This window comes from Chiloscyllium plagiosum, unplaced genomic scaffold (genome assembly GCF_037043375.1).
Source record: "Chiloscyllium plagiosum isolate Xiang-an unplaced genomic scaffold, Cpla_swu_hap1 HiC_scaffold_31, whole genome shotgun sequence".
Classification (NCBI taxonomy): Eukaryota; Metazoa; Chordata; class Chondrichthyes; order Orectolobiformes; family Hemiscylliidae; genus Chiloscyllium; species Chiloscyllium plagiosum.
In genome coordinates this window covers 46,889,817-46,903,554 of record NW_028270169.1, presented here as the reverse complement: position 1 = coordinate 46,903,554, position 13,738 = coordinate 46,889,817, and the positions used below count along the sequence as shown (strand labels likewise).

Sequence of the window (13,738 nt, the reverse complement as noted above, 5' to 3'; positions counted from 1 at the left end):
CCAGAGGCACGTCTTTGTGCTCACTGGAAAATGCCCAGCTGATTAAGGTAGAGTGCAACAAGAGCTCTCATAACTATTCCACCCTCATGACAAAGTTAACTTCAGTGGTTTAAATATCTACACAACTTTATTGTAATGGATATGCTTTGCCAGAGAGTATAAGTCAGGTTGTAAACAATGGTTAGGACACAGCCATGAAATGTAACCAAGATTGACAAGTCTCTGACCTTTGTCACTGAACACAAATGACAAGGAGAATTTTCACTCCAATTTTATTACCTTCCTTTTCCTGCAATGCTTTCTTAATTCTGTCAAGACCTGCCTTCTTTTCAGAATCCACATCATCGGCTGTGATGGTATAGCCAAGCTCTAGCGGAGGATGCTGAAGGGAAGAGGCAGAACGAATTAGCACATAATCTTGTATTAATCCATATTTGCATCAATTTGAAATAAATTACACTGCTAAAGGTATTTGTAGCGTTGTGCACCCAATATTATTTTTCACAGGCAAGACTGGTTTTGCTTAGCAACTGCATGAACACTTCAGTTAGAAGAACATGACTCAAATCTCATTTCTAAGACCAAAGCAAGTAATTTAGACTAAATGGTATGTAATATCAACGGTTAATGGAGAAGAGCAAGGAACAATTTGTAACAAATTGGAAGACAGAGTTAACTTCAGTTGGATGAGAGATAAGTTAATCAGGACCAAAGGGAGTGCTATGTTGTTAGAAGTGCCTTTTGCAAATCAGACATTAAATAAAACTTGTACTGCCTGCTCAGCTTAATGTGGGGGGAACAAAAGGTCCAGCAGCACAATTTAAAAGGAGCATGTTCTCCCAGACAACATTTACACCTCAACCAACACTCCAAAGAGCTGGTCATTATCTCCAGGTCATCTTGACATTTGTTGCCACATTAGTCCACATACAACCTTGCAGCTAAATTCAGGACTTGTGAACCCCTAAGATAAGGTCATGAACATTCCTATGTGAATGCATATTATCTTGTTAAGGAGCACTCAGTACCTTGCAGAGGATACTTGGTTGTGCCAACAAATAAGAGCAATCAGAGTTTCAGAGGGAAACTCCAAGGGAGCAAACAAATTGGCAATAGCTCAAAGTAAATCCAATGAACTCCTATTCAGTAAATAGTGGATTATGGAGTCATCATGACCAAAAAAGGCACTCTATAGTGGCTGTCTCCAGAGCACCTCAGCCAATCCCCATTCCTATCTCCATAGATTGGCACACCGACTTGTCTCAAGTTCCTCTCCAATTTCTTTTTAAAATCCACTGATCATGTTCCCCCATCCTTTCGGGCAGCAAGTTCCAGGTTATTACGACTTGCTCCCACCAAAATCTTTTGTTCCGACCCTTTAATCAGCAGCTTCTAATCATTGCATTATCAGCTAAACAGAAAGCTTATGATTTCTGACTATGGCTTTTAACTCAACACTTAAAATTGTCATTTTATATCCCCTATTGGATCTCCTCACACTCCATTTTGTCCAAAGAGAAGATGACCAGTTTTTCCAGCCCAAATCCCCTCATTTCAAACTAATATACGTAAAATTGCCTCAGAATCCTTCAGAAAGTGTGGTGACTATAACAAAACCCAATACTTAATTATGGCAGAACCTTTATAAAGGTCTCTGTTTTTATTACTTACTCAGTAGCTGTATTGAATGTACCAAGATCCCACATGCTTTGCAAACTACTCTGCTAAAAGTCCTGCCACCAAAGATTGATATACATGGAGCCTAAAATGTCTCTGTTCCGGCATACTCATTAGAACAGTGCCATTAAGACTGCATTGTCACTTCCTAATCCTCCTCCTATAATGCATTACGCCAAACTTCTCTGAAATACTTCCATCTGTAACCCTTAACCACTCATTCATCTAACCCAGTTATGTCTTATTGCAGTTGTGATATCAACGTCATCGCCTGACACACATCCAAGTTCAGTATCATCCTCCATTACAAAAACAACCATTTACCAGGACATTCTGTTTTCTGTCATTTCTTTTAATCCAGACTCATCTTGACCCTTCTTTTCCTTCAGGGACAATTTTGGTAACTATCTATTGTGGCATGTTGTCAAGAAATCATAAGACAACACCTATTACCTTCCCTTTATGAATCTCTATTTCAGGAAAGGAAATTGCTATTAGATCAGTCAAGTATGATCTGCCCTACTCAAATTAACTCCAACCTCACCAAGTGTCTGTTGATTAATAAACTTGGAGAAACAATCACTGATATAAAAATGACCGCCTGTAGTCACTACTTTTCATCCTTTCATTAAAAATTTAAACATTTGCCACTCTTCAGTCCCCTGGGACTTCACCCACATCCATCAGGGATTGGAAAATTATCAAAAATTCTCGGAGTGTCTCCATTCCCACTTTCCTGAGTAACCTGGGTTGCCAGCCATTGGACTGGATAACTTAGCACTCCAAGCACAGGTTGCACTTCCAATGCATCTTGAAAGGGTTCAAAAAGGATTTGCAAGGATATTAGGATTTGAGCTACAGGAAAAGGCTGAATCGGCTGGGGCTGTTTTCCCTGGAGTGTTGGAGGCAGAGGGGGTGACGTTATAGAGGTTTATAAAACCATGAGGGTCATGGATAGGGTAAATAGACAAGGTCTTTTCCCTAGGTTGGGAGAGTCCAGAACTAGAGGGCATAGGTTTAGGAGGAGAGGGGATAAAAGTTAAAAGGCACCTAAGGGGCAATTTATTCATGCATTGGAATGAGCTGCCAGAGGTGGTGGAGGAAGTGGTGGAGGCTGGTACAATTACAGCATTTAAAAGGCATCTGGATGGGTCTATGAATAAGAAGGGCTTAGAGGGATTTAAGTGCTGGAAAATGGGACTAGGTTAGGTTAGGATATCTGGTCAGTGTGGATGCATTGGGCCAAAGGGTCTGTTTCCGTACTGTACATCTCAATGCCTCTATCTTATTCACCAATTTCCACACATTCATTACATGTACCATCTGTTTCCACCAATATTTTACCATGCAGTAAATGTTAACACAAAGTATTCATCAAAATATTCCAACCTTGCCCCCCCTCTAAAAATCACAACCCAACAGGCTCCATGCTACTGCTGAATATTTACATGTCGTAAGAAAACTGTCTACATTAACAACTTTTCTGTTCTCATCTTCTATCCAAGTCTTATTTTCCTATTAAATTCCCCACTCAACTAATTGAATTTGGTCTGATTTTTGAAGAATCTTTCTGTTCTGCATTATGTGCCCAATGGTTTTGTCCTTTCCATTTCCTCAATTTTCCTCATCATCCTTTTGCCCTTGTTCCACATTTAACTTACCTGCACCTAAAACAGCTCTTCCTTAACAATCACCCATTGTTTCATTATCACTATCCTGTCAGTTTTTGGTCTCGATTAACTTCCCTCTCATCCTACTGTAGTTAACTCTCTCTTCCAAGTAGCTTCAAATTGTTCCTTGCTCTTCGGCATTAATCTAAACTATAAAGTGTGATGATCATTCATATCCAAGCGTTCTTCCACTCTGTCAATCATATCGCATCACCAGATCCAGTTAGGCGGAGAACATTTTGGTTAAGAAAAGCTTCCTGAACCCATTTCAGAAATTCCTCTCAAATCTTAATTCAGCTTTCCAATCAATATCAAAGCAAACAATTAGACAGCTGTTAGTAGAGTAAATGGGCACAAGAGTGGCAAATGATTTCAGTTTAGGCAAATCGGATAGAATCCATTTTGGACCTGTCAAGGGCAGAGCATGGTACTTCCTAAACATTACAAATCTAGAAAGGGAGAAAGTCCAAAGAGACTGTAGAGTCCAGGTACACAAGTCACTAAAATATTAAAAACAAATCCAGAATAATGGCACACTGGCCTTAATATCTAAAGGACTAAAACAAAAGTGACTAGAACCTGTGTTTCAGCTATACAAGGCCTCAGTTCTACAACATCTGGAGTAGAGCACAATTAGAGACATCCTTGGATGGCCTACTGCACACATTTAAATTAAGTTGAGAACTAGGATTAAGGGCGCTTGTGGTGCAGTGCTTGTGTTCTCCGAGCCAGGAGGCTTGGGTTCAAATCCACCTGCTCCAGAGGTGCGTAATAATGTATCGCAATAGGTTGATTAAATAATATCCAAACTACGGTTGCGTTCCCTAGAATTTAGACAGTGAAAAGGCAATTTCATATATACTTCATTGCAAAGCATCTGCTTCATTATTTTCCTTGTACTCTGCTTGTTTCTAAAAATGAATTGGAAATTTCAAAAAAGCACTTTCCCGTGATTTCACATGCAAGTCAACACACTGAATTGCATAAATTATTCATCACAGTTTGCACTGTGGTCAACCAAAACCCTACCTCATTCAATGTCAGTGTACCCGAACCTTCCAGTAGCGGGCAACAGAGAATATAAAGCACTAATGCAATTATACCTCTTAATCTTGGGGCAATAAAGTCAAATCATAACAGCACATCCTCTCAATCTTTTTTGGTTCTAAATGATGATGATGGGTTGCAACTGATATATTTTAGCAACAAAAAGCAATAAAATAGTCAGAAAATCAAGGGTCAAAAAGCAGCATGATAGTCACCAGAGTTAGTTGATCTCCTTTACGTTTTGATAGGAGAGGAATCTTGCGTTTCCGTTTCCCATCTCCCTCTGAGGGAGAACAGTCTACTGTTGACGGTGATGATTTTGACAACAGACACACAGATTCTAGAATCAAAAAATAACTCATTATTTCTTAAATAAAGAAAAATCTCTTTACTAACACTAAAGAATTAAATCACCTAAATTCAGCAGCTGAAACCCCTGAGCACCAACCAAATTTGATTTCAGTTGTTCAGTTCTGCATGTCAGCATATTTACTGCAACAGGTCAGAATAGAAATGTTCCAAAAACAATGAGTGAAAGTTAGTAATAACACTGATGACAATTAGATGCAAATCTGCACTACAGCTAAGAGTTTTTCACATTCTGTTCTGTACTGGATGATGCACCTTAATTTAATGTTATTATTTTTTGTTTTCAAAGTAAGTACATAAATAGGTAATTCTCTTTTCCACAATGTTAGTTGGGGAACTGTGAATGTTGCAATGCATGTGCTTGCTAAGTAAAACAAGTGCCAGGAATTGTGGCTTGAGATTTTTATATGCAACTTTATACTTACGTGGCTATCCCAGATTAATTAACAATATCAATCGACTTCCTTCTTACCTTCTTCCACAGTTTGGTCTTTTTCTGTCCTGTCCACCTTAACAGGAGTAGAAGTATCTGACCTTTGTACTACTTCTTCTCTGTGAATAAACAAAAATAATTCAAAATGTTTTCTAAATTCAAGAAACCAGGATGCAAAGCTGGGCTTTGCAGTGTAACAAGTTCCTGCAAGTTGCAATTCATTAGCTGGGAGCTGCCTTCTAACACGGCACCAAAATAATTACTTTTAACTTTTCTTTGCAGCAGACTGCACAAGCCAAAAACCTTTCTGATCCGTATGAATGCTTTCTACCTGGGGTCACTGAATGATGGTTGACTGTGAAAATCCTATGGAATTCCTCTGCCAGAACAGACATTGTTTGCAACACATACTGACACCTAGCCGAGACCAAGTTACTGCTGGTACGTTTGGGTGAAATACATAGTAGTTGGGATGAATTAACAAGTACTTTCACAGATTCAAAGAGAAGGGGAACACCATCTCTAAAATTCTGCCAATCTAATCTAACAGGTAAATGCTAGAAATACAAAAACTCGTGATTCACTGGTGCAGAGGGCCAAACTGGGCTCAAAAAGGTTATCATATTGCTGTGGTAACACTGGACCCAGAAACAAAAGCGATGCTCAAATTCCACTCTTACATGATGTAAAACAAACAGTTTTGCTTACCCATGGATTGGTATCAGGAAACAGACCCATGAAACATGTGTAAACCTAACTGGTTTGTGAATAAAGGTCCTCTAAGCTGCACCATCAGACAGTACTCCAAATGTTCCTATGTAAGTGATACACGTTGGCCACTTTAAATTAAAGCCTGTACAGAGCTATGCAAAAGAAGTTAAAGGATACATCAAGTAAACATATTAGCTGTGCAATGCAACATAAAATTAGAGCTCACATTGTTCTTTAATAACTTTCACTAAAGTGAACCAGTGACTCCTTACCCACCTGACCCACAGCAACACAAGTGCCACCCGGTTTAATTAACACTCAAGTAGTCTAGCAACAAGTTATAAAAAAAATGACAAGAGCCACCATCATATTCTCAAGGGGATGAAGAACAGCTAACACATGCAATCCTGGTGTTACCAGAACACAACAGAGCATTTTAAATCAACTTCAGTTTCACAGATGAGCAGAGCGACACTGATCAGTACACTCTTTGCAACTTGAATTGTATCACTGGTCACCAGCAAAGAAACATCACTGGGGAGACATTTCATCAGGCACACATGGATATTTCAATGAACATTTAAACCAGTGGCTACGTTTACAGAGCTGCAGTTCGTTACCTCTTTTTTTTCCCTGGTCTCTCAGGAGTTTGAGAACGTGAAGATGCAGGGCTGGAGAGTGGAGATGCATTCCGTACACAGACATAATTCTTAGCACCCTGCAGGTTAACAAAGAAATGAGCAACTAACGTCAACATAAAATTTCACATCAGCAGATGGCTGATCAGTTAATCTACTAATGGTAATGATGGTTGAAAAATAAGGAGAACACTTGTGCAAATAATGTAGTTGAACATCATACACCAACCCAGTTTAATCATTAAAACAAAACACAATCTGCATCAACGTAGCACTTCTGCAAAACTACACATGGTGACTTACAATCCATACTGAGGCTTGCACCACAATCTATTGAGTTTCAAAAGCTTTTTTTAAAGTACAACATGCGAAAATGCAGAAAATTCCCAATGTGACATCATACCTTGAACAAACAGTATAGTAAGTTTCAGTATTACAAGCTCCACTATATACACTAACCTGAACATGGCCTCGAGTGGAACTGTAAGAACTGAAAATGGGATTGCGAGGGGAAGAATGCTTCCCACCCACACATGTGCTGCTCAGTGAGCTAATGGAGGATGTTCGCGATCTTTTGGAGATGGGGTCATCCGAACACTGGGAATTAGTGCTCCTCTTCAGGGTTCCAGGTCTAGGAAACATGACAACAGCTCAATCACCAGGGATAACTGAACAAAATAACATGGGTTGTAGCTAATGATGCACGACTCGCTTCTGTTGACGTTGCTATTTATGTAATTAATCCATAACATTTATTTGAAATATCCTGAACATAAAGATCTAAAGTATACATTTTCTCTCTTCTACAGACATTTTGTTCTTGTTGTAATATTTCATTCAGCCTCTCCTGAACAGACTGCCTCTAGCTCAAGTCTAAGTCCAAAGACAACCATACGTTTCAGATAGATCACCAAGAGGAATTCCTCAATGTAACCTATACAAACTACATGATAACAGGAATCCAACTATCTGAATTAATCACAATCATTATCTAGTGACCACTAATGGAAAGAATAAGTATGCAGACATTTCCCATCAAGGTCACTGACAAATGAGGGCCACTGAGGCAAATTATTGTTCCACAACTGCTATTAAATTGCAGGATTTGGATTTAGAAATCTTGACCCTCAGTACATAGATAATTTATAGACAATTCTATTAGATTTAATGTCTGCAGGGTATTCAATTCAAAGACAGAAAGCCAAAACCTTTCAGCTATATGAAGTACTTCATTTTTTACAAAAATGTGATTGAATATTTAATTATCACTTAGAATCAGTTTTATTTAGATGACAAATTAAATGTGTCTGGGAAGATGTCAGTACAAGATAGAAAAAGTTATTTCTGCAAATAACTAAGTGAATGATGAAAAGATTTTCTAAACTAACCCATCAATTTTCTTATTGGTCTTGAGATTGAGTGAATGTGAACATTAACTGGAAAATATGTCAAAGTCAATTCCAGGCAGATTTAGTAGTTATATTGAGATTATAAGTAGTATCACAACTGTATATGCTAGTTCAATAATGATATTACATAATGACCAAGCTCGCTGCTATAACAGTTCAGTATTATTATAGTATAGTACAGTACAGCACAGGAACAAGCCCCTTGGCCCATCAAGACGCCATTGTAAATCAATTCCATCTGTTCGTATTCCTCTATTCTGTTTGTGTGTCTGACTGATGCCTCTTAAACATGGTTATTGTCTCTGCTTCTACCACCTCCACTGGCAGTGTGTTCCAGGAACTTACCAATCTCGGTGTAAAATGTTTGCCTCACACATCTCCTTTAAACTTTCTCCCTCTCACTTTCAACCTATGCCTCGCTAATATTTCACATTTCCAGCCTGGGAAAAAGACTCCAACTATCCACCCTGTCCACACCTTTCAATTTTATATTCTGCTATCAGGTCACCCCTCAACCTCTGTTGCACTCCAATTCAGGTAACATTCCTGGTGTTCCTCTTTTGCATCCTTTCCAATGTCTCCACATCCACCCTGTAGGTGGTGACTAGAACTGCATACAACACTCCAAACATGGTCAAACTCAAGTATTCCACAGCTGCAATATGAGTTGCCGATTTTTATACTCAATTCCTTGACCAATGAAGGCAAGAATGCCATAAGCCTTCTTTACTGTTTTATCTACTTATGCTGTCACTTTCAGGGAGCTATGGGCTTGTACCCCAAGATGCCTCTGGATATCAATGCTCCTATGAGTCCTGCCATTGACTGTATAGTTTCCTGTTGCATGTAGATCTCTCCAGCTTCCTCATTTCCCCTCCTCCGACCTTCTCAGTCCCAACCCCCAGATTCAGCACCGCCCTCTTGACCTGCAATCTTCTTCCCAACCTCTCCGCCCCCACCCCCTCTCCGGCCTATGACCCTCACCCTCACCTTCTTCCACCTATCGTATTCCCAGTGCCCCTCCCCCAAATTTCCCCCCCCCCACCTTTTATCTCAGCCCGCTTGGCACACCAGCCTCATCCCTGAAGAAGGGCTTATGCCCGAAATGTCGATTTTCCTGCTCCTTGGATGCTGACTGACATGCTGCGCTTTTCCAGCACCACACTTTTCAACTCTGGTCTCCAGCATCTGCAGTCCTCACTTTCTCCCTGTTGCATTCGACTTCCAAATATGCATCACCACACACTCGTCCAGATAAAACTTCATCTGTCATTTCTCTGCCCAACTTTCCAATCTGTCTATATCCTGCTCTATTCTTTGAAAATCTTCCTTACTATCGACAACATCATTTTTTGAGTCATCTGCAGACCTACTAATTAGTTTCAACCAACCCATTTACTTAAACTACAAACACCAGAGGTCCCTGCACTTATCCTTGTCGAACACCACCGCTCACAGAGCTCCAGTAAGAAAAGCACTCCTCCACAATTATCCTCAATTTTCGATGACCAAGCCCACTTTGCATGCAACTTGCCAGCTCACCACGGATTCCACCTGATTTAATCTTCTGGACCAACCTGGATTATCAAATGCTTTAACAAAGTCCATGCAGGCAACATCCACTGGTCTACCCTCAAACATCTTTGTTACATCCTCAAAACACTCAATCAGGTTTGAGAGACAAGACCTGCATAAAGCCATGCTTACTATCCCTAATAGGGTCATTCTTCTTCAAATCAAATAAATCCTGTCCCGAAGAATCTTCTCCAATAATTTCCCTACCACTGATGTAACGTTCACCTGCCTAGAGTTTTCTGAATTGTCCTTGTTTCCCTTCTTAAACAAAGAAATAAAATTGGCTATTTCTCAATCTTCTGGGACCTCACTGTATCTGTGTCAAGGCCCCAGCACTCTCCTTCCATGCCTCCATCAGTACTCTATGATAGATCCAATTGACATGCTCCAGAATATCAACATACCCCTCTGTAATCTTTCCATCATTCATGTCCTTCTGCTTGGTGAATACTGATGTAAAGTAACCATTAAGGACCTCACCCACTTCCTCTGGTTCTGTTCATAAATTCCTTTTATCATTGAGTCGACCTACCGTTACTTTCAAGCTCTTGAATATGCATAGAAAATGCCTTGGGATTCTCCTTAATCCTACTTGCCGAGGACATTCCATGGCCATTTCAAACCCCCTTAATTTCTTGTTTGAGTTCTTTTCTACTTCCTTTATACTCAAGGGCCTGGCTTGATTTCAGTTTCTTAAACCTTTTGGCTTTTGACCAAAACCTTTCCATATCTTGTCATCCAATGTTCCTGAATTTTGCCAATTCGGATCTTTGATCCTCAGAGGAGCGCACCGGCCCTAAACTCTGATCAACTAGTCTTTAAAAGACTCCCATATGTCAGATGTGGACTTACCCTAAAAGTCACCCACAATCTAATTTCTCCAGTTCCTCCCTAGTACTGTTTCAATTACCCTTCTCTCAATTTAGCACTTTTACCTGAGGACCAGTCTTATCCTTATCCATAATTATCTTAAAACTTGCGGACGTATGATCACTCTTCCCAAAATGCTGCCCCTTTTAAAACTCTGATCACCCAGAAAAACATTTGGATACTCTGTCCAAAAATAGAAATGATTCTTCAACCATGAGGATTCATCTATTACACCTCTATTTCTGACTTTCCTCCTACATTCAACTTATCTCATAAAGTAGCTTTTTTTTCCAACTCCATGAGCAGTCCATAAAAGTTACAAGAACAGTTCAAGTCCCAACTACCTGAAACACATCTGAATAGATTGATTAAAAATGTCTACAAGAACAGCTGGAGATAACCGTTTGTCAATTTTCTAATCATTCCCAACAAAATCATCAAGGGACGCCCAACAATCCAATAAATGCATCATTATCTGCCACTGGGAAGACAGAGGGGTAAATTCATGTGTAGTATTGGGTGGCACAGTATTTTATATTAAAGAACAAGAGCTGAGCTTGCTGTTAACAATGAAACTACTAATAAGCAAAGAAAGTTTATCCACAGCCATTCAAACTGGCCTAGGTTGAAGGAGTACAACAGAAACATAAAACAAAAAATAACTAGGAAACACAGGTATGCAACAACCATTTCAAAGATTTGTGAAGAGAAGTTTCAAACTCCTGATCCCTAATCTATCTCTGTCTGTCTGAAAGGCATGCATAAAACAATGCAAAAGGAACAGGAAGTTGAAAGATGAAGCCCAAGTCAACCCAATCACTGGCTGTCAGAAGTTATAATAACTTCACCCCATAACAAGTTATTGGAATGGTTACAAGTTACAAATTAATCAAGATATTCACCAGATGCAAGTGGTTAAATTTTAATGGAATCTCGTACAATATAGCTCCATTAAGTAACAAAGCTACCTGCAAAAGCATTTTGAAAGCCTGTCCAAAAATGGAAAAAACAGTGGACCTTTAATTACAAAGACTAGTTTATTATCCATCTACTCCTGGCTTTGCTCCCACATTCCACTTACTTTGGAATCAAAGAAGCTGGAGCTCCATTGGCCAACAGGGGCTCAAATGCAGAGTGACCACTGCCACTGCTGTCATGGCGTCTGGAAACAAAAAGCAACAAATTAGGCTAATATTACAAAACTTGATCGGAACTTGAAGCAGATTATTTTCCAAAGGACAAAGTTTTTATTTCCTACATGCACGAGGACTATAAATGACTTTGTTGGAAACTTCAATACACCAAGTTTGTAAATGCTTTATTCACTCATCTCACTCAAGAGGATTTGGATGCAACAACTTAAAGTTTAGCTCTGATCAACCATAATGGCACACAACGAGAAGATTAGCAAAATATAAAAACATAGAGTGGTCTTTACTGGATGCTACATTTGTAATACTTGCAACAATGTCACATGAAATTGAGGGAATAAAGTCACTTGGATTCCGAGATGGGGAGTGGCAAGAACTTTAGGAAAAATGAATTCTCTCAGACTGGAATGACATGGTGAGCGACATTCCAGACAACTGGGATGCTCCAATTTAAGAAAAAATAATTTAGATTCAGGACGAGCTGGTCATTTCTCCTTATCAACTTTTGGATGACATAACTAAATTAGATTAGATTCCCTACAACGTGGAAACAGGCCCTTCGGCCCAACAAGTCCACACCGACCCTCCGAAGAGTAACCCACCCAGACCCATTTCCCTCTGACTAATGCACCTAACACTATGGGCAATTTAACATGCCCAATTCACCTAACCTGCACCATCTTTGGACTGTAGGAGGAAACCAGAGCTCCCGGAGGAAACCCACACAGACACGGGGAGAATGTGCAAACTCCACACAGACAGTCACCCGAGGATGGAATCGAACCTGGGACCCTAGTGCTGTGAGGCCACAGTGCTAACCACTGAGCCACAGAGTTAATTTCTCCAGTGATCAACAAGACTGACCCAGTTTTGTGCATTTAGAGTATATTCTAGTTTGGATTAAGTAGAATTAAATCTACTCCTATTGGAAATCTAATGTTACGTAATTTGCCAATGCTAACCTTCGCCCAGACTGTCTCTTGAAGCTGATGAAAGTTTTGTTCTATGCGGGTCATCTCAAAAGCAATTAACCCAAGTGGCTGGTCATTTTTCAAAGGATATTAATGATAAATCCATTTCTTATGGGGGGAGGGGTTAGTGGATTACTGACTGTCTAACAAGAGGACAGACTGTGATCCTTCTCATCCAGAAGCAAGTAAAGCACACAAAATTGTTGACTTTGTTGAGAGAAGCTAACTCAGTATACAATCCAATGCTCAATTTTATGCCAATAAAAAACAGTGGATTCTTTAAAGATTTAGCTCTACTTTGAAAGTGGTGTCGCGAGTAGACAGGGTGATTAAGAAAACATTTAGCACACTTGCTGTCATTGCTCAGATCATCAAATGTAGGATTTAGGACACCATGTTGAGGCTGTACAAGATGTTGGTGAAGCCACTTTTGGAGTGTTGTGTACAGTTCTGGTTGCCCGACTTCAGGAATAATACATATTATTAAATTGGAGGTGGTTCAGAAAAGATTTGCCACGATGATGCTGGCAGTAGAGTGTTTACCTTATAAGGAGAGGATGGATAGGCTGGGACTTTTTTCACTGGAGTGTAGGCAGGTTGAGGAGAAAGCTTAGAAATGTTTATAAAATCACGAGGGGGATAGATAATGTGAGCAGCAAAGCTCTTTTCCCTAGTTTGGGGGGAGTTCAAAACTAAGGGGCATATTTTTAAGGTGAAAAGAGAAAGATTTAAAAGGGACCCGAAAGGCAATATTTTCCACATAGCAGGCTATTTGAATGTGGAATAAATTACCAGAGGAGTGGTAGATACAAGTACAGATATAACATTTGAAAGACATTTGGACAGGTAAACGAATAGCAAAGGTTCAAAGGGATACGAGCAAAAGCAGACAAGTGGGACCAGCTTAGGTTTGGGAAACATGGCTGGAATGGACAAATTGGACTGAACGGTCTGTTTCCATGCTATATGACTTCATGACTCTACCTGCATAATGTAATTGAGGCAGTATTGATCATGAGCCACAAATGAATATTTGTTCATTTTACAGCAGTGGGACATACTACAGCTGTAGAACAAAACTTTACGAATGTTTGATTTTTTTTCTCCTTGCGCATTACCAAACCTGTTTTGAAGCACGTTATTGAAATTTGATCTTCATCGAACTCTATCACATAGCAAATCATTCAAAAACAAAAACGGAGCAATAAAGCCTAGTT

At 39.6% G+C, this 13,738-nt stretch overlaps 1 protein-coding gene across 3 annotated transcripts in view; it reads right to left on the bottom strand.

Annotated features, from left to right (window-relative positions):
* The window catches only part of pom121 (POM121 transmembrane nucleoporin), a 58,116-nt gene that overhangs the window by 31,298 nt on the left and 13,080 nt on the right, over nt 1–13,738 (bottom strand). For all 3 annotated transcript variants that reach the window (XM_043718719.2, XM_043718718.2, XM_043718720.2), the window contains exons 4-9: nt 11,481–11,561; nt 7,005–7,176; nt 6,528–6,625; nt 5,236–5,315; nt 4,610–4,734; nt 280–382 (exon numbers count right to left, since the gene is read on the bottom strand). In XM_043718719.2, coding sequence (XP_043574654.2) covers nt 280–382; nt 4,610–4,734; nt 5,236–5,315; nt 6,528–6,625; nt 7,005–7,176; nt 11,481–11,561 — 659 coding nt within the window. The remainder of the gene's footprint in view (nt 1–279; nt 383–4,609; nt 4,735–5,235; nt 5,316–6,527; nt 6,626–7,004; nt 7,177–11,480; nt 11,562–13,738) is intronic.